General features: G+C 37.1%; 2 protein-coding genes across 3 annotated transcripts in view; one reads left to right on the plus strand and one right to left on the minus strand.

Moving 5' to 3' along the window:
- The first annotated feature begins 972 nt into the window (after positions 1-972).
- On the plus strand, positions 973-5,567 carry Prosalpha1 (Proteasome alpha1 subunit). Of its 2 annotated transcripts, none has more exons than XM_067774067.1 (5): positions 973-999; positions 4,455-4,562; positions 4,648-4,824; positions 4,885-5,040; positions 5,106-5,567. In XM_067774067.1, the coding sequence occupies exons 2-5, from the start codon at positions 4,487-4,489 to the stop codon at positions 5,429-5,431; spliced, it is 735 nt and encodes a 244-aa protein (XP_067630168.1). In that variant the 5' UTR covers positions 973-999; positions 4,455-4,486; the 3' UTR covers positions 5,432-5,567. The 2 variants fall into 2 exon arrangements, with proteins under 2 accessions (XP_067630168.1, XP_067630167.1); XM_067774066.1 differs by lacking the exon at positions 973-999 and adding an exon at positions 4,231-4,360.
- Positions 5,568-5,723: 156 nt separating this feature from the next.
- The window catches only part of phr (photorepair), a 74,170-nt gene continuing 60,404 nt past the window's right edge, over positions 5,724-19,489 (minus strand). Inside the window, exons 2-4 of the mRNA XM_067774060.1 lie at positions 6,710-7,940; positions 6,212-6,646; positions 5,724-6,123 (exon numbers count right to left, since the gene is read on the minus strand). Coding sequence (XP_067630161.1) covers positions 5,969-6,123; positions 6,212-6,646; positions 6,710-7,712 — 1,593 coding nt within the window. The 5' untranslated portion in view covers positions 7,713-7,940 and the 3' untranslated portion in view covers positions 5,724-5,968. The remainder of the gene's footprint in view (positions 6,124-6,211; positions 6,647-6,709; positions 7,941-19,489) is intronic.

Here is a 19,489-nt window from a genome sequence, read left to right on the forward strand (position 1 = left end):
ACCGTTTGCAGTTTTATGCAAAAACACCTAATTCACTCGAATCCTCCTCGAACTTTTTCGTCTGGGATTTCTGAAATATTTTAAATGATGACTTTTATAGGTCCAATGGTCACTTAGGTACCATCCCTATTTTAAGGCATGTTTCCTGAACCGACTTATAAGGTGTGACCATATGGTCACACTGGGCATGATATGACGTATTTTTCCCCATGTGTTTTTGTTTAAGTAAAACAAGGATTTATGCTATATATTTCAACTTAACAGGTGTGAATTAAAGAAAAATTATTTTAAACAGCTTTTTAAGTATATATTCAAAACAATTTTTTAATAAAAATATATATATTCAAAACAATTTTTTATAAAAACACTTTATACCGTATCGTATTTAATAATTAAGATGGCATGTGATATTTCTTAAAAAATTTTACGCAAATCCCAACGTTACATTTCGACACTCGGTTCTACCAACAGAAACGCACAAATCGGCAGCACAACATCTTTTTTCGCATGGACGAACAAAATGATTGAGCCCATCATATCTTAATGTCTCTTTCGCTGTTCCTTTCCTTTTTCGAGGTCCTTTTTATTTGGGATGGTCACCAAAGTGTTTACAATAATAAATGGCTATTTGTCGCCGAAACTCGAGCTGAGGTATTTCTGGACTGATCTGTGCAGCAGCCAGTTATTTTGTACCGAAACGTGAACTAGCCACGTAAAGATACTATTCTACCATCACCTCTTATACCTATTCGATACAAGCCATCTATGTATCGCATTCGTCTGTCTTTTTCATGGCTTTCAATGTGTTAAAATGTTTGAACATATCGTTAGTGAATTGTAGTGAAAAGCATTTACCCTATTGTCTTTATAATGTTGGGTTCCGGTTGTGAGTTGTCGAGCTCGAAGAACTGCATAAGTACTCTGTCGTGCATAGTCAGTGATAAGCTAAAGGTCCCAAGGTTATACATATAAATGCGCAAAGTCTCTTCAAAAAGCTCGGTGAGTTGAGATGTATGTGTGAAAGTTCCGATATTGATATCATATGTATTTCTGAAACATGGTTTTCTTCATGTCATAATAATGACCTAGTGAAATTAAACGGGTACCAACTTTTCAGAGCTGATCGAGGTGGTCATGGTGGTGTTGTTGTGATATATGTTAAAAGTACATTGTCCTGTAAATTGTGTTGCAGTTCTAGTCCTAGTGATTCTGTTGAATATGTGTTCGTTGATGAGTTTTCCGAGAATAACAGAAGGTTCTTATCGGCTGCGCATACAGACCAAATCGCCAAATAAACTTTTCCGCTTTCTTTGATTTTCTTCAACTGTTAATAATGAATTGTGAAAATATTATCATTTCTGGTGATTTTAATAGTAATTTGCTAGTGGATGCTAGTTTGAAACTGAGTATGGAATCTCTGGGACTCTTTCCCACCAACTGTACTCTACCAACTCATTTCACAAGCTCTAGTTCCTCGCTCTTAGATTTATTCTTCGTGAATGATATTCAGAAAGTGCTTCTACACCCAACTATCCGCCTCTAGCTTCTCTAAACACGACTTAATATTCTTAATATACGACTTTCAAACGTCAAGCAAAGCATGTTCGTTTACTTTTCGGGATTTTAGAAAGATTGATTATTCTTCCCTAGTCGAATCAGTTCAGTCGGTCGAGTGGAACACGATTCGTACCTTGACATCGGTTGATGATCAGACAGAAATCCTCCAAGACAACATAAGTAGGCTATTTGATGATCATGTTCCAGTAAAACTCTAAAGTATGCAAACATAAAAGTAGACCCTGGTTTAATGCGGCGGCCACCGTGGTGTGATGGTAGCGTGCTCCGCCTATCACACCGTATGCCCTGGGTTCAACTCCCGGGCGAAGCAACATCAAAATTTTAGAAATAAGATTTTTCAATTAGAAGAAAATTTTTCTAAGCGGGGTCGCCCCTCGGCAGTGTCTGGCAAGCGCTCCGATTTTATTTCTGCCATGAAAAGCTCTCAGTGAAAACTCATCTGCCTTGCATATGCCGTTCGGAGTCGGCATAAAACATGTAGGTCCCGTCCGGCCAATTTGTAGGGAAAAATCAAGAGGAGCACGACGCAAATTGGAAGAGAAGCTCGGCCTTAGATCTCTTCGGAGGTTATCGCGCCTTACATTTATTTTTATTTTTTAAAACATCTAATAAACCAACTGAAGCACGCCTACTCTCACTGGAAGAGGTACAGAACTTGAGAAACGCTTACCTTCTTCAAAACAAATCGCCTTACTGTCAACAAAGCTATAAGGTCGGCTACGGCAAATTATTATAAGTATAAGTTCAGTGCTACCTTGAGTACCAGAGAAACATGGAGCAACATCAAGAAAATCGGGATCGCTAAGTCCAAAGGAGAACTGTCTGATCTTGCTGACGTTAACATTAAAAAACCAAATTCTAGATTCGTAATACTACCAACTTCAGCCGCTAATATCTGTACAGACAGCTACCCTGAGTGTGCTAATATAGATTCCATTCCTTTTGCGTTTATGTGTGTCGATGAATGTGATGTACTGCAAGCCCTACTTCTGTGAAGTCGATTGCCATGGAGTTTGATGATATAGATGCCAAATTCGTAAAGATCATTCTTCCCATATTCCTTCCCCATTTACCTTATTCTTACCACTGGTATTTTTCCTAAATGCTGGAAAGCTGCTAAATTATCCCAATGCGTAAGCAAAATAAAGAGTATCGGCCTATAGCCATACTACCTTTTCTTTCAAAGGTCGTTGAACGAATTTTGCATGGGCAGATTACGAGGTATGTTCATGACAATAAGCTCATTACTGACTGTCAGTCCACTTCTATCTGTGATAGAAGACATTCGAGAGCGAGTTGATGATAATAATATTATTTTTCTGACACTTCTTGACCACTCTAAAGCCTTTGACTCTGTCGACCACACCCTACTCTATAAGAAACTGAAAAGTTTATTTAATTTCTCGAGACATGCAACTTCACTTATTAGATCGTATCTTGGCGGAAGGACTCAGGCGATTTGTTTAGACAGTAGAAAGTCTGACTTCCTACATGTTTTCAGAGGCGTCCCACAAGGCTCTATTCTGGGACCTCTGCTATTTGTTCTGTACATCTATGACTTTCCAAATGTGCTTAAGTTTTGTAACGTCCATATTTATGCTGATGATATGCAATTGTACACATGTTGTCCCCGTGATCGTACCGCTTTGTGTAAATAATTTGAATTATGATTTGTTATATATGTGTAAGCATATACAGACTTAGAAATGCACATGTATAACCAATGATAAATACATACCTGCATATCTACTTAGATCGAATATAGTTATCTAGGTATAAGCATATACGGACATGTGTACGTAAATATTTGTAAGACCAAACTAAGCAATACATGAGGTTAATATTACACTAAGGTTGGATTGTAGGCCAAAGGCTTAAAGCTTCAGCAATAAGAAATACAATTTCCTTTTCTTAATTAAGAAACTAAAGTAGGATTGGACAACATCACTCCTAGGCATGCAAGAAGGTAACACTTGCTTTTAGTTTCACTAAGAAAGTTGATTTTAATTGTGTTTTTATGCACCAAAATTTCAAACTAAAAACAAAATTTTCATGTGTCAGAAAAAAATAAAGAAAAAAGGGCCGAATGTCAAAAAAACCTATCGAAATACAAACCAACTCGTTTGTTTCTAATGAACTAGATTGTATTTTCCTTGCATTTCGTTACTTTTTTGAAATATAGTTTACACACTTACACTAGTACTGAAGTCGTATTAGGAGGGAGTGCGACAAAAAATTCAAGATAAAATACAAGAAAAAATACAGGCAAATAAAGTAGTGTCATATAGGTATTAATTTGCTGTTGGTGTGCATTTATTTACTAGCAGCGCAGTTACGCATCGAAATTGCTAACTTTGGCCACATGCAATATTTTCTTCTCATATCATATACCACGTGATCGGGAAAGCTTCCTACATTGTTGATGTCAAAGTTTTTACGAAAATTCGGCTTTATTGGAAAGATGGGTATGTCAACTTCCTTTATTACCTTTTTCAACGACACCGCCTAGTTAGACTTTAGGCTTGGTTTCTTCGGATGCGGAGCCGCTATATAGCGACAATGGAAGAATAGAAGGCTTCTTCACATGTAGGAATTCACAATGATACATACTCAGTCTTGACGGAGTATGCCCCAATACTCCTAAAATATTTATTGAATGTCTCACACTCGCCGGTAAGAATGACATGTTTTGATTGCTGCAACTGTGAATACATGTTACAATAAGAAGAAGAAACAGAATTTAACAATTTGCTGGTCATTCATATAATTTTGTTTTCTCTGGGTAAATTTGGTATTTTAAATTGTACTATAAGTAGTGATTATTTTTGAACTTCATTTTTGAAGCTAAGAGTAATACTTACCAATAAAATTTGCAGTTTCTTCATTCCTATAAAGAGCAAATTACAAGATGTCGCGTGGTAGTTCAGCCGGCTTTGATAGACACATTACAATTTTCTCGCCCGAGGGACGTCTATACCAAGTAGGTAAGTAGTTATTCTTTTGCTTTTTATGTAGAAAAATGTGTGTTACTGAAATAATAAAAATATTGAATCCCATTATGCCTCATAGAATATGCTTTCAAATCAATTGATCATGAAGGCCTAACATCGGTGGCATTGAAAGGCAAAGATTGCGCTGTTGTAGCAACACAAAAGAAGGTGGCTGAGAAGCTGATTGATCCCGAAACAGTCACCCATATCTTTCGCATAACGAAAAATATTGGTTGCGTTATGACAGGGCGCATAGGTAAACAACCATACATATATAAGACAACCATTCCAGCATATTTAATAACTCTCATTGCAGCCGACAGCAGATCACAAGTGCAAAAAGCACGATATGAAGCTGCAAATTTTCGCTATAAATTCGGCTATGATATACCTGTAGACGTATTATGCCGCCGCATTGCAGATGTTAATCAAGTTTACACTCAAAATGCGGAAATGCGGCCATTGGCATGCAGTAAGTTTGATATTTAATATGCATACATAGGGCATATATAATAACTAGTTTCCATTATATTAAAGGCATGGTACTTATTGCATACGATGACGAATTGGGTCCTGCTGTCTACAAAACTGATCCTGCTGGTTACTATTGTGGATTAAAAGCTGTTGCTGTTGGCGTAAAGCAACAAGATGCTAGGAGTTACTTAGAGAAAAAATTCAAAAGCGAACTGTCGACTGAAAAGGCTATACAATTAGCTATTACATGTCTATCACAAGTACTGCAAGTCGACTTCAAACCAAATGGTATTGAAATTGGTATCGTGACTAAGGATAGCCCACACTTTACGGTTTTAGATGAAAAAGAAGTTGAGGATCACTTAACAAAGATAGCAGAGAAAGATTAGATGTCTGAAAGTAGTTTTGAATATTAAACCTTTTCTTACATTTTCGGTTACATTGGAAATATGTGTTAGTTACGGAAAAGAGTGTGAAATAAAATTTGCTACAATTAAAAGGAAATTTATTTTGTAGCTGAAATTGGTGGACTTGTTTCACTGACTTGGTGAAATATACCATGTTAATATAAAATTTGGCTCCAGGTGAATCCGATTTTGGGTGCATTAGCATTACCAGGTAGAACATTTATGATGTTGAATCATAGACGCCCATTAGGACTCTTTATTGATATTGAGACTATTTAAATTGCCTAATTTTTCTTTTTATTTAATACCTTCTCAAAAAGTGTTACAATAATTAAAATGTGACAAAAACTACTTAAAACTTATTTGCTTGGTGCTAGGTACAAGTAGCTTTATAATAATTTGCACTGAGTTTGATAAAAGTAGTGATTAGGGTATTATATCAAAAGCGAACACTTTTAAGAGGACACTTGGGACTAGGCTTCAGAGTATATAGATACTAAAGAATGAATAGACCATTTACTAAGACTTATAAACTTTACCACCATAGCGGGCAACAAATGCAGAAACATCGAATTTACGCTGACAACCTTTATAGTTCATGAAACGTATTTTGCCAAATATAGCGCGTTCAGCCCAACCTTGATCGTGCACACCACCAATGGACCACATGCAACCTACAACATTGCGGAATTGTAATTAGAAAAATTAATTTACTTGTTTACACTGATTCCACATTTGCTTTAGGATAAACTCCTTACTCACCTACATAGCCATTCGGATCACACCCATCCAAACTATATTTATCATTCAAAAGAATTGCTGTCTCCAGAGCCATTTCTGGAGTTGGAGCCCATTCTAATATTTTTTTCGCCCAATACATACGCAAAAATCCATGCATTTTGCCTTCACGCATTAATTGTATCTGTGCCGAATTCCATAGATCATCATGAGTTCGTGCTTGTTCGAATTCGACAAGGGTATATGAAGGGCTACGTTTATCTTTACGATGATCATCAAGAGTTTTAGCAGCCCAGGCATGTAAGCCTTTAAGACTGTCATAATGTTCATTGTAGTAGCAGAAATTGTCTGCTAGCTCACGTCGTACGATAGCTTCCTCACAAAAGGCTTCAACAGATGCTTTTGCTTTAGATTTATAACGCATCACTTCGAGAACACTGCGTTGAACCGAAATGTGACCTTCAGAAAAGGAAAGAAACTATAAATGAATAGGGTGCTATGCTAAATTGTTTTAGCACATACCAAAATGGAACCATGGTGATAGTCCGGAAAGCGCATTTACAGTTGGATCATTGCGTTTATCACTGAAAATGCGTAAACGTTTTGCACAGAAACTTTGCAATTGTGCAATTCCGGCATTATAGCCCGGCATTGCCCAATCTACAGCATCCACAGAGCGGTCGCATTCCAAAAATTCTTCAGCTGCTTTCCAATTTACCAACTTGTAGTCAGCCATTAGTTTTTTATTATACGTATGTTTTATTACTGGCGGAAATTCGGTCAGAAATTCTTCTAGTTTTGAATTAATTTTTCCTCGTATAGTACGTGCTCCATATTCCTGCTTTTCAGATGCTACCCACAACGGCACCACATTATGTGCATCCACCTGTGTAAAGGGTACATCTTTAGGCAGTGCAGCGCTTACCTCATCTACCCATTGCCGTTGAATCTTCAAGGGCATGAAATCGCATACTAGTGCACTAATATTATGTGAGCGTACAAACTCGGGCAAACACTGTCCAGGGGAGCCCTTCCATAGCTTAAACGGTATTTGCAGTTTACGACATTCACCCTCAACCTCCTCCAAACCACCTAATATGAACTTATAATGGCGTAATGTGGCATGAATTAAATTCGGTACCAAGGAATAGCCAATCAAAAGCGGTAATTTGAGCTTCAGAGCTAAACGCTGAGCGAATAGTAATGCCCAATTATCCTGTACGCGTACATCGCGTGACATCCAATAGAGTACACCGCCGGTACGACTATCACTAACTTCCTTCACCTTACTTAGAAGGCGTACACGTTTTTTATTAAAGTGAAACTCTGAGATACTTTCGGCTGTATCTAAACGACGCTTTTGTAGGGATTCTATAAATACGGTACTTGCTACGGATTTGTCGCTTGCACATAGTGGGGATGCATTTGCATCCTCCTGGCCGTTATAAGTATCCTTCACTTTACTTGAGGATTTTGTTTTCTTGACCTCTGTTGCATTGCTTGAATTGCTCTTTATGCGCTTCATTTCGCTCAATAATACCCTTTCTGATTTTAATTTATTATATTTTAGCTATTTCACAAGTTTTCTCAAACCAGTATGCACTTCCTCGCTTGTGTTATTATATACAACAAAATGCAAGGTCGTACACAAGTATTTATCGATATATAAAACGGCCGCAAACCGATTTTTAGCATCTCTAGTGAAAAGACAGCAGCTGATATCCGGTAAAAAATTCGGTTGTGAAGGTGTTTCCTGCGTTTTTAAATTAAAAGTGAAAAATTTAATGAGTCGAAACCGATGATTGTAGGATAATACATTTTTTATATAAATTGAAGATATGTACGTATGTAGGCATGATTCCATCATGGTGTGTAATGTTGTCGGCAACTTAAGAGAAGCATGAGTGTGCACTTTGAATTTAAAGGTGCATTGTATTTTCTATACTACGTATATGTACATTAGGGCGGGTCAAATTGTATGGGAAAAAACTTCAGGCCCACATCCAGTTTCTGAATCTATGGGTCATACTGAGTAATATTGTCCATGGGACCATAGGTCTGAAATGAATTTCGAGCATCCCTAATTTTGTTAGAAAATTTTATATCCTTTTACATCACTCCATGGAGCTTTTTACAAAACTTATTATTTATTTATTTATTTATTATTACGGTCTTTAAGACCTAGTTTAGGTTAAAATAAGAGATTAAACATAAATACTCATGTCACATTTAGTGACGTACAATATAAAAAAAATTTTTCTTTGAACTTACTAATATTTTCACAGTCTTTCAAATCAGAAGGTAACTCATTATACATTTTATACCCTAAATATTCAAGAGACCTTTTGGCGAACTCAGTTCTTATTCTAGGCAGTCTTATATTATTGCAATTTCTTGTTCCATAATTGTGGATTTCATGATTATAATGTATTTTACTACTCAGGTAATTCGGTAACATTCCTAACCTAAGTTGGTGTATAAATTTCAATGTGAAATAACTAACTGACTGTTTAATACTAAGCCAGTTTAATCTATTGAGCATTACAATTTTTGGCGTTCTTGGAGGACATTTTAAAATAAATCGCATTGCCTTGTTTTGCTGTATTTGAAGTTTCTTAATATATATATCATTACTTAATAGCAGAATAGTAGGACAATAAATAAAGTGTGGTTCAATAATTGACCGATAAACCAATATTTTATGACTTTGACTGATGTGTTTACATGTTCTATACATGAAGCCCATTTCATGTGCAATTTTCCTTTCCAGATAAGTTACATTCTCTCGAAAATTTAGATTATCATCAATCAAAACTCCTAAATACTTAATTTTGTCTACTCTTTGGATTCCCATGTTTTTTACCATCAGCGTAATATTATTTAAAATATTGTTACCTATGTTATATGTGTGTTTTATAAAATATCATGAACTTAGTTTTTTCGACATTTACTTTCAATTTTCTAAGGCATAACCATTTGTATAGCGAGTCCAGGTCTTCTTGTACTTTCAGCATGGCACATTCTGCATATTTTTCGCTTATGATAAGCAATGCATCATCCGCAAATAGACGTATTTTACAATATTTTAAGCATCTTTTGATATCATTGATATACAATGTAAACAATATTGGAGCCAAGACCGAGCCTTGTGGTAAACCAATGTTAACATCCACCACTGATGAAACCTCCTTTCCAATTATCGTTCTCTGTTTTCTGTCACCCAAATAACTCCGGAACCATTCCAAAGCCTTTCCTCTTATACCAATTTTAAACATAACGTCCAATAGCTCAGATCTATCGACAGTTTCAAAAGCCCGTTTTAAATCCAAGAAGACAGACACCGTAAATTTTTTGTCCGCCATGTCTTCTTTCCAATCTGCAATTACCATATTCAACGCTGTTTCACAAGAATGGCTCTTCCTGAATCCCGATTGTTCTGGGATAATCACATTGTGCTTCTCTAAGTATGCCACAAGTTGATCCTTCACCGCTGTCTCCATAATTTTTTCATCTGTAGGTAACGTGTTAATTGGACCTAGTTCCTCAGGTTTCATTGTATTTTTTACTTTTTCAACAGGTATTATTGTTGAAATTTTCCAGTAACTAGGTACAATACCGCTGTTTAAGGATTCGTTAATTATGTCTTTGTAGAAATTAGCAGTATATGTCATGGCATCTTTAACGACACCCTCCGATAAAAGCTTGCCGCCGCCATATTTGTTTTTAAGTGATTTTGTGATAATAATAATATCGTCCACTACAATGTCAGTAAATTTAAATGTTTCAAATGGATTACTATGATTTGCGCTTATTTCATCCCCATTTACAATTTCTTCGATGCTATCATTAATTTCAACAATACTTTGTATAAAAAAGTTATTTAGGGCATTAGCTATATCATATTCATTTCCAGGCATTCACCGTTAATTACAATTTTAGTGATATGTTTTTTAACATCATTAAGCTCGACGAGGTCTTTTAGACACTTCCACATACGTTTCATATCGCCATTTTTATGATTTACTCTATCTTCCATGTATTTCTTTTTTTTTTTATAAATTATGGTTCTTTTATATATTTTCTTAATGACGTTATATTCGTCCCAAAATCCAGTATTTCGAGCAGTTTTATAAGATTCTATTTTTCTTTTACGCAGGTTTGTTAATTCTCGGTCGTACCACTTATTTCTTATCTGTATTTGGGTCCTCTTTATATAAGTCAGTGCTTGCATAGCCACAGTTAAAACTTCGTTTAGGGCTTTAGTTTTAGTTTCTACTCCGGAAATTGACATAAAGCTGAAATCGCATGTTCGTAGCAAAGTTAAAAGATTTTCAGCACTATAGTACTCCCAACATGTAACAGTAGCATACCTTCTCATTTTACAAAGCTTTGTTGTTGGCACTTCGAAGTGGATTGTCTCATGGTCAGAAATGCGATGTTCACCTATATTTACTGCTTTAACTTTATCATTGTTACTGAATAGCAAATCAATTCTTGTAGACGAGTACTCTGTTATCCTTGTGTCGAAGTTTATCCTTTGTATCATTGCCATTTGTGCAAATAAACTTGTTAGCTGGTTTGAGTATGTTGACGATACATTTACATTGATATTAAAATCACCAATTATTAAATTATTATCCGCCTCCTTGAGATGTTCAGTGATGATTTCATTTAGATAAGTAATAAAGGTGGAGTCACTGCTACTTGGTGAGTGATATAGTACACCGATTTTCCATTTTAACGCGCATTTGTTTATTTTTACAATAATGCACCACACATTCATGTTGATAGCTTTATTGCAAACTATGCTAAATTGTATATTTTCATTCACATACATGACAACACCGCCAGTGTGCCTACTTTGAGAGTCGCAACGAATGCATTTGTATGTCGGAATACTAAGTTCAGAATCCAAGATATGTTCTGTTGTACACGTTTCCGTACATAACACAATACTTGGTCTTCTTATTTCAATAAGACGTTCCAGCTCGATTTTATTTGCTATGATACTACTAATATTAAGATAAATGCATTCCAAGTTGTATATATTGCTATCTCGATTTAAATAATATTTTGACTTTTGCGCTGCTGTAAGGATTTTCTTTGGTTGCTAATAAACAACTTTTCTTTTCCTTGCATCTAGCTTTTGTTGGTATACGGGCCAAGTTCTATCCAGAGTATCATGGTTTTCGTCAAGTCCTAGATTCAGCTCCTTGTTTGCTCGTATGCAGTTAATGCACTTGTTTACTGCATCCTTTATGCATTGTGTATGTTTATGCTCACCCAAGCATTTTGTGCATACTTCCTTTTCCTTGCAGTCAGCCGCTTTGTGATTGAAGCCTTTGCATTTAAAACAACACAATACCTGCACTGCATCATATACTCGGCAACGTTCCCAACCTACATTAAGCCTCTCTCCAGCTTGGCATTCTGCCGATAAGACACATGTATTACTATAAGACATTAAAAATATTTTTCATTCGATGCGGTTATTTACATAGCCTAGCTTCGGATAATTATAGTCTGAGGACAAACACCCACGGCCTAGTTGTTATTCCTGCATATCGTACAACTCATTACAGTAACTTTTTCACGATCGTCTCTTGTAAGCTTTTCAATGCCCTGCCTGCCAATATACGTCTCATAAGAAATTTGCACAAGTTTTTAAAAAATGTAAAATCGTATCTACTCGAGCTATCACATAACGATATCAAAGTTTTGCTGGACCCTAGTATTTATTTTGACTTCGGATCTGTAAATAAATATTGCATAATACATATATTTATATTATTATTGCATATCTAAGTGCCATTTTCACCCCACACACTAGTATTGTATTCTTTTATGTATAGCATTCCACACTATTATATTATATTTTACATAATGCTTTACCTTTTTTTCTTACATATTAATCTTAATGATGTTAATTTTAAGTTGATAAGACAAGTGTGATAACTTCTGCATAGACGTCAAAATTACAAATAAAATGGATCACCTGATTTTCAAAGTGACTATCGTGCTCTCATCCTGTATCTCTATCACCCGCGGAAGATAGGCGACCGCCATATTGAACATCCTGTCAAAACGCTGCCAAAACGGCAAAAAGTAGCCATCTTGAGCATCCTGTCAGGCAGTTGACTGCTAAGATATCACACTTGTTTTATCCACGATGGGCGAAACCATGATGCAATTACAAGGTGACTGACGTTGACAGCTTCTCTTTCTAATCCGCCATCTTGAACTCCCAATCAATTTGCCTCTTTGCAAAACTACTTTTTTATTTAGAAGAAAAAGTGTCCTAAAAACTACACAAATCAAATTTTCTGAAAAACTATGCAACGGCGCCACTTTTTTCTCCAAATCTATTTTGCGTTGACTTTTATACAATTCGAATACGTGACAGTTTTCATAAAATAATTTTGTTTGTCTAACAAAATTATAGAAATTTTAATATTTTCGTCGCAAAATAAAGGTAATTTGTTTAAAATAATCATTATAACACATATTTAAATGATATTTATTAATCGGGTCATTTGCTTTTCCTTTCCAGGTGCTTTTTTCCTGCTCTTTGCCGTTCTGAGGCGTATTCCGAAAGCTTTTCTTCCGCCTGTTGCCAATGTTTCAGGTGTCACACAGGCATACTTTTGTTAACCCTGTCGTTTACGTCGCTAAACCCCACTTTTATATATTGGTAGAGTTAGCGCTCGAAGTTGTAGTTGGTGGCTGTTTTGTTTTCATGTATATGTTGTTTTATGTGGCAGGTGCCAATTCAAGTGCACATCTCGGTCAGCAAGCAATATTGTTAAAATACTCATTGTAAAGCAGTCCATCAGAAAAACTTGAAACAGTTTATGACGGAGTGAACATGCCTGGTTTTAGCCTTAAGCACATTACCATACTGATGGTCAGTGTACCCGTGGGCCATTCGATGGTGAATGACGAGAAAGTTTCATTCTTATGTACATTCTTTATAAGGTTACAACCTTCTATAATTTTTAGCCCCGCAGGTTACCCCATCTTGTCTGCGGTGCTTACTGGTTAATCTTGGATGGGGCTGTGAGACGTGCCTCATATGATGTTGCAGTATCGACGATTCAATGCTCGACATGGCAAACTGCCATGTTCTTATTGGAGCCGGCTGCCTCAGTAATTTTGGTAATGCCCGATTAACCCGGTAATTGGATAGCCGGGTATTATCCGACCTTTCTTCTCTGAAATAACTCATGCTCCTATTCATATACAAATACATGCAGTTCCTACATACCGGCCGCCATGGTGTGATGGTAGCATGCTCCGCCATCCACACCGAAGATCCTCGGCTCACTCTTCAGGCAAAGCAACATCAAAATCGTAGAAACAAGTTTTCAATGCGAAGAACATTTTTCTAAGCGGGGTCACCCCTCGACAGAGTTTGGCAAGCACTCCGAGTGTATTTCTGCCATAAAAGCTCTCAGTGAAAACTCATCTGCCTTACAGATGCCATTCGAAGTCGGCGTAAAACAAGTAGGACTCGTCCCGCCAATTTGTAGGTAAAATTAAAAGGAGCACGACGCAAATAGGAAGAGAAGCTTGACTTTAAATCCCTTCGGAGGTTAGCACGCCTTTATTTATTTACATTGTTCACAGATTTTGGGTAATCGGTTGTCCGGGTATTTGGATCCTCCCCACGTGAGTACCCGGGTATCTCATTACTCAAGTAAAATGATCAGCCCTACCTATCGCCAGGCGTATTGCAAACTATAACAGGCCACTGGTATTTCCATCGTCAGCGCAACGTCATCGAACCTCCTTCCCTCACTGCGTCATCTTATGTTTATGTTTATGTTTATGTATGTATAGTAATAACTACTATGTAGAATAGCCGCAAGCATAAGTGGGAGAGTTTGGTCGTCATTAAGTTGCCACATACCTTCACTGTTTATTCTTCTTGTAACTCAGTTTGCCTTTCGGAACACAAACTAAGCGAAATATCTCAGGTTTGCCATACTACAACAGAATTCACGAACATTAGGTTCACAAAGGCTTTGAAGAAAGGATAGTAATATATCTTTAAGTTGCGGCCCTGCATGTTTATGCAAACTTCGAACGGCAGAAACTTTTAATAGCAGAACCAGAAGTATATTAGAAGAGCCTGACATAAACGTACTTTAATATAAGAATTATTTTCATCAAAAGTGTAAAAAACGTACTTAGGATTTGATACAAAAAAGTACTTTATTTAATACTATTTCACAAAACGGCCTCTTCTATTCTTCCCCTTTCTCTCATTCGTATTGTATGGGAGTTTTCAAATGAACTGTCATTACATAGACCACCTTATCGTTATTACATCATGGGGCGAAAAGAAACAATTACTTTGCAGTAAGAACAAAAAATTTTTTTATAAAAATTATGAGCAGGGCTGCTCAACCCCTATACACTTGTAGTACTTTGGTTTTTGTTTTGCCTTGAATTCTAATATAAAAAAATATTTGTGGCACTACCATATGCCCTCACATATAATTTCGGATCACATACAAAAGTTTGAATATCTTATGAAAGTGCCAAGAAAAAGCACTCCCGTATGAAGCTCAGGCACTTGTGTATGATAAAAAAAGTGTACACTAATAATTTGACAACTAAAAATTAATCATAAATATGATAGCACTGGCGGCCACCGTGGTGTGATGGTAGCGTGCTCCGCCTACCACGCCGTATACCCTGGGTTCGCACCCCAGGCAAAGCAACATCAAAATTTTAGAAATAAAGCTTTTCAATTAGAAGAAAATTTTTCTAAGCGGGGTCGCCCCTCGGCAGTGTTTGGCAAGCGCTCCGGGTGTATTTCTGCCATGAAAAGCTCTCAGTGAAAACTCATCTGCCTTGCAGATGCCATTCGGAGTCGGCATAAAACATGTAGGTCCCGTCCGGCCAATTTGTAGGGAAAATCAAGAGGAGCACGACGCAAATTGGAAGAGAAGCTCGGCCTTAGATCTCTTCGGAGGTTATCGCGCCTTACATTTATTTATTTTTTTTTATGATAGCACTGAAAAAAATTTTTTATCAAAATTGATTCATAAAAAAAAATTACAATATATATGACCAAAGAATATAAGCAAAACTCTACCAAAAGAAAAGTAGCCTATTCTAACTTCGTTTGGTATTACGTAATTACCCTCAAGGGAAGTCAGTAACTAGTGTTACAAATTCCTGGTTCCTGGCAGTTATAAAATCGACAGTTTGGATTTTTATATTTCATATTTAAGATATCTGTATTTAAAAATAGGCCACCAACAAAAAAACTGCTACCAGCTTCAACGAGCTACAACTACATTGAGTATGCCCTTTTTTCAACACTATTCCACCAGTCCGGAACTATCGAAAAAGGTGATAATATCATACTAGAAGCAACATGTAGAATTTCGTTCCGGTTCGGAGCCAAGAAAGAACTAGATATTAACTGTAAAATTGTACACTAGTTCGTAACTATCGAAAAAGTACCAAAAGAACTAGTTTTAAAGTGGAGGTTTGTATATAGTTAGGAACTAGTGAAAAAGTAATGCAGCGGGGACAATTTCCACCGCCTAGTGTTAAAGTCGACAATTGAAAGTATGTAAAAGAGATAGATAGAACCTTTTGTGGTTCAGGATGCAGTAGAAGTGCACTAGTTTTGACCTAGAGATTCTTTTACGGGGTATTTTCTGTGATTTTGTATTTAAATTCTCTATATTATTTTACGTGGTTATGAGACATTTTTTTAATGGAAGTGGGGGAACCATTGAGCAACCATTCAACCATTCAGGTGGTAGTTCAGCACCTCAGTAATCTCTGTTGCTAATATATGTACATTTTAACACAAATTTAAAACAAACCATGCAAATGCCTCTAATTAAGCATTTCGAAAGTTCTCAAACTCAATTACAATTTCCAACATTCGTGGAAATCTCCACATTCACTTTTAGTATGATTATTGAAAACCAAATTCCGACGATATTTATAAAATATGTTCCTACAAAAACTGAACTGTAATTTTTCGCAACTTTCAGAATTAAATTTATTTTCTCTTATATGTTGATGATATACATAACTATTTACGCAATATTTTAAGCAAACATTTTGTAACTTGAAGCCAAATCTTCAAATTTTCCGACCTCAGACAATTAAAATTTTATAATACAAAAAAATTTCAGTGCTCATACAATTTTGTACATGTATTGTGATTTGCACTTCCATATAAAAAATTTTGAGCAGCACTGATTATGAGTGACGTAAAATTGTATGAATCATAAATATAACTTTTGTCGGACTTTTTAAAGAGCCATAATAACCAGTGCTGCTCAAAATTTTTTATATGGAGATGCAGATCACAATACATGTACAAAATTATATGTGCACTGAAATTTTTTCGAATTAAATAAAAAAAAAATTAAAAAATTTTAATTGTTTCAGGTCGGGAAAAGTTGAAGATTTGGTTTCAAGTTACAAAATGTTTGCTTAAATATTACGTAAATAGTTATATGGTAATCATAGCCAATAAATTTAATTCTGAAAGTTGCGAAATATTACACTGACCTATAGCCTCAATTTTTGTAGTAACATATTGTAACGAATTTACTGAAATTCCGCTTATTCCAAATCTGCTAACGTTCGAACCACTAAACTGTTGAATTGATAACTCCAATATTGAATAATGCAAAAATGGTCTTTATTAGACAACTTGAAAATAACACTTATACTTCGCAACTGATAGCTTCTTTAAATCAAACTGATTTTCGTGCCTCAACTGTTGCTGATTTTATGCTGTTTGGTTGACATATTTCTAGGCGCTTCTATTTCCAGAATTTACTAGTTTGTTACCAGCTATAAAATTACTAGCTATAACTACGTTTATAGCTTCTCATATGCGCGTGTATATGTTAGTGATACTTGCACAAATTATTGCCTACTTTTGGGAGTATCTCAGATATATGCATGTATTTGTGCGTTTCTCTCCGCTGCTTGTATGGACATATATATAGACATAATGATTGATTTATTGATGTGCATGCAAGTCGCTGCTTAGTATTGGCTTAGAGATGATAGTATACCTTAGTGTTGCTAATATTCGTCACACTGCCCTCCACCTAAATCTGATCGTCCCGATCAGACAAATTTCCCGATCTAAATGCCGCTAGCCTTTCCAGATGAGATTTCATCTTGTCACTCATAATCTTTGTTTGTTGCCTTATCAGATCGTGTATTTCTCTCAGCTTTTCTTCCAAAATCGGCATCGGCATCTATCCCAAACTTCAAATCAGCTGGCAGTCGAAGGTCATTGCCAAAAATTACTTTTGCAGGGGTTTGGCCCGTAGCCTCATGCACTGCTGATCGGTAAGCCATCAAGAATAACTTACTTACTTACTTAATTGGCGCTTAACCGTCTAAACGGTTATGGCCGTCCAACAAGGCGCGGCGGTCGCTCCTTCGCTCCGCCAACCGGCGCCAACTGGTCACACCAAGGGAGTTTAAATCGTTTTCCACATGGTCCTTCCAACGGAGTGGGGGCCGCCTTCTACCTCTGCTTCCATAGGCGGGTTCCGATAGAAACACTTTCTTGGCCGGAGCATCATCTTTCATTCGCATAACATGGCCTAGCCAGCGCAGCCGCTGCGTTTTAATTCGCTGGACTATGTTGATGTCCGCGTATAGCTCGTACAGCTCATCATTAAATCTTCTTCGGTACTCGCCATCGCCAACGCGTAGAGGTCCATAAATCTTTCGAACAACTTTTCTCTCGAACACTCCCAAAGCCGCTTCATCTGCTGTTGTCACGGTCCATGCTTCTGCCCCATATAGCAGGACGGGTACGATAAGTGACTTGTAGAGTATGATTTTCGTTCGCCGAGAGAGGACTTTACTTTTCAATTGCCTACCTAGTCCAAAGTAGCATTTATTGGCAAGATTGATTCTTCGCTGGATTTCAGTGCTGATGTTGTTGATAGTGTTGATCAAGAATAATGGTATGTGGATATCCCACTCTTTATGGAACTTGTCCACTACTTTCCTTAAGTGCTCCTCCAATATTCTATTAAATCGTTCCACCATACTATCGGACTGAGGATGCAATGCAGTTGGCCGTGTTTTTCGAATGCCAATGATTTACACATTTCCTGGAACACAGCTGATTCGAAATTCCTGCCTTGGTCAGAATGTAACTCCATTGGTACACCATACCTTGCAACCCAATTGTTTATAAACACTTCTGCTACTGTTTCCGCTTCTTTATTTGGGATTGGGTATACCTCTGGCCATTTGCTGAAATAATTCATAACCACCAGTACATATTTGTTACCGCAGTTGCTAGTAGCAAATGGACCTGCGACATCCATAGCGATCGTTTCAAATGGCGCACCTGAGTTATATTGCTTCGTCTGGCCATGGCTTCGGGTTTTGGGCCCTTTCGTTTTGCTGCAAACCTCGTAGTTCGCAATCCACTCAGTGACCGATTGATGGCAACCAACCCAATAGAATCTCTGTTTAATCTTCTCGAGCGTCTTCGTGATTCCAAGATGACCTCCGCTTGGACCATTATGCAGCTCGCTGAGCACGTCAGGAATCCTCTTTCTGGGAACAACTATCAGTTTCTTCTTGCATTGACCATCCTCACTCTCCCATACTCGACGCAAGCAACCGGATATCAATTCTGAACTGTTCCACTGTGCCCAACATGACTTCGCAATGCAACTCTCTGCTGACATCTCCTCTCTGTTTGGCCTTTCGTTTCGTTCGAGCCCTTGCATAATATGTGACAGATCTGTATCTTCTAGCTGACACTTTATTAGTTGTTCCTTGTCCCATTCATCCGTACACGTTATAGTCATTAGCCGGACATCTATAATGTCTTCTTTAGCCTCGGCCTTTGTACAGTGCTTGCATTTCAAACTACATGGCCTTCGTGACATTGCATTTCCATGGGTACTACCTTTTCGATGCTCAATGGAAAAGTCATAGCTTTGTAGTCGCTCGATCCACCGTGCCAATTGTCCTTCCAGATTACGGAACTGCAGAAGCCATTTCAACGCTGCCTGATCTGTCCTGACGCGGAATCGCTGGCCGTAGAGGTATTTGTGAAAATGTTTAATGCACTCTACCAATGCCAACAGCTCTCTCCGTGTAACGCAATAGTTCCTCTCTGGTTTTCCAATTGAACGGCTGTAATATGCAACTACCTTCTCCTGTCCATCGACCAGTTGTGATAAAGCGCCTCCTATAGCATATCCACTCGCATCTGTATCTAGAATAAATGTTGCTCCTGGAATCGGATATGCCAACATTGGGGCAGTGCAC

The sequence above is a fragment of the Eurosta solidaginis genome, chromosome 3 (genome assembly GCF_040869045.1).
Source record: "Eurosta solidaginis isolate ZX-2024a chromosome 3, ASM4086904v1, whole genome shotgun sequence".
Taxonomy (NCBI): Eukaryota; Metazoa; Arthropoda; class Insecta; order Diptera; family Tephritidae; genus Eurosta; species Eurosta solidaginis.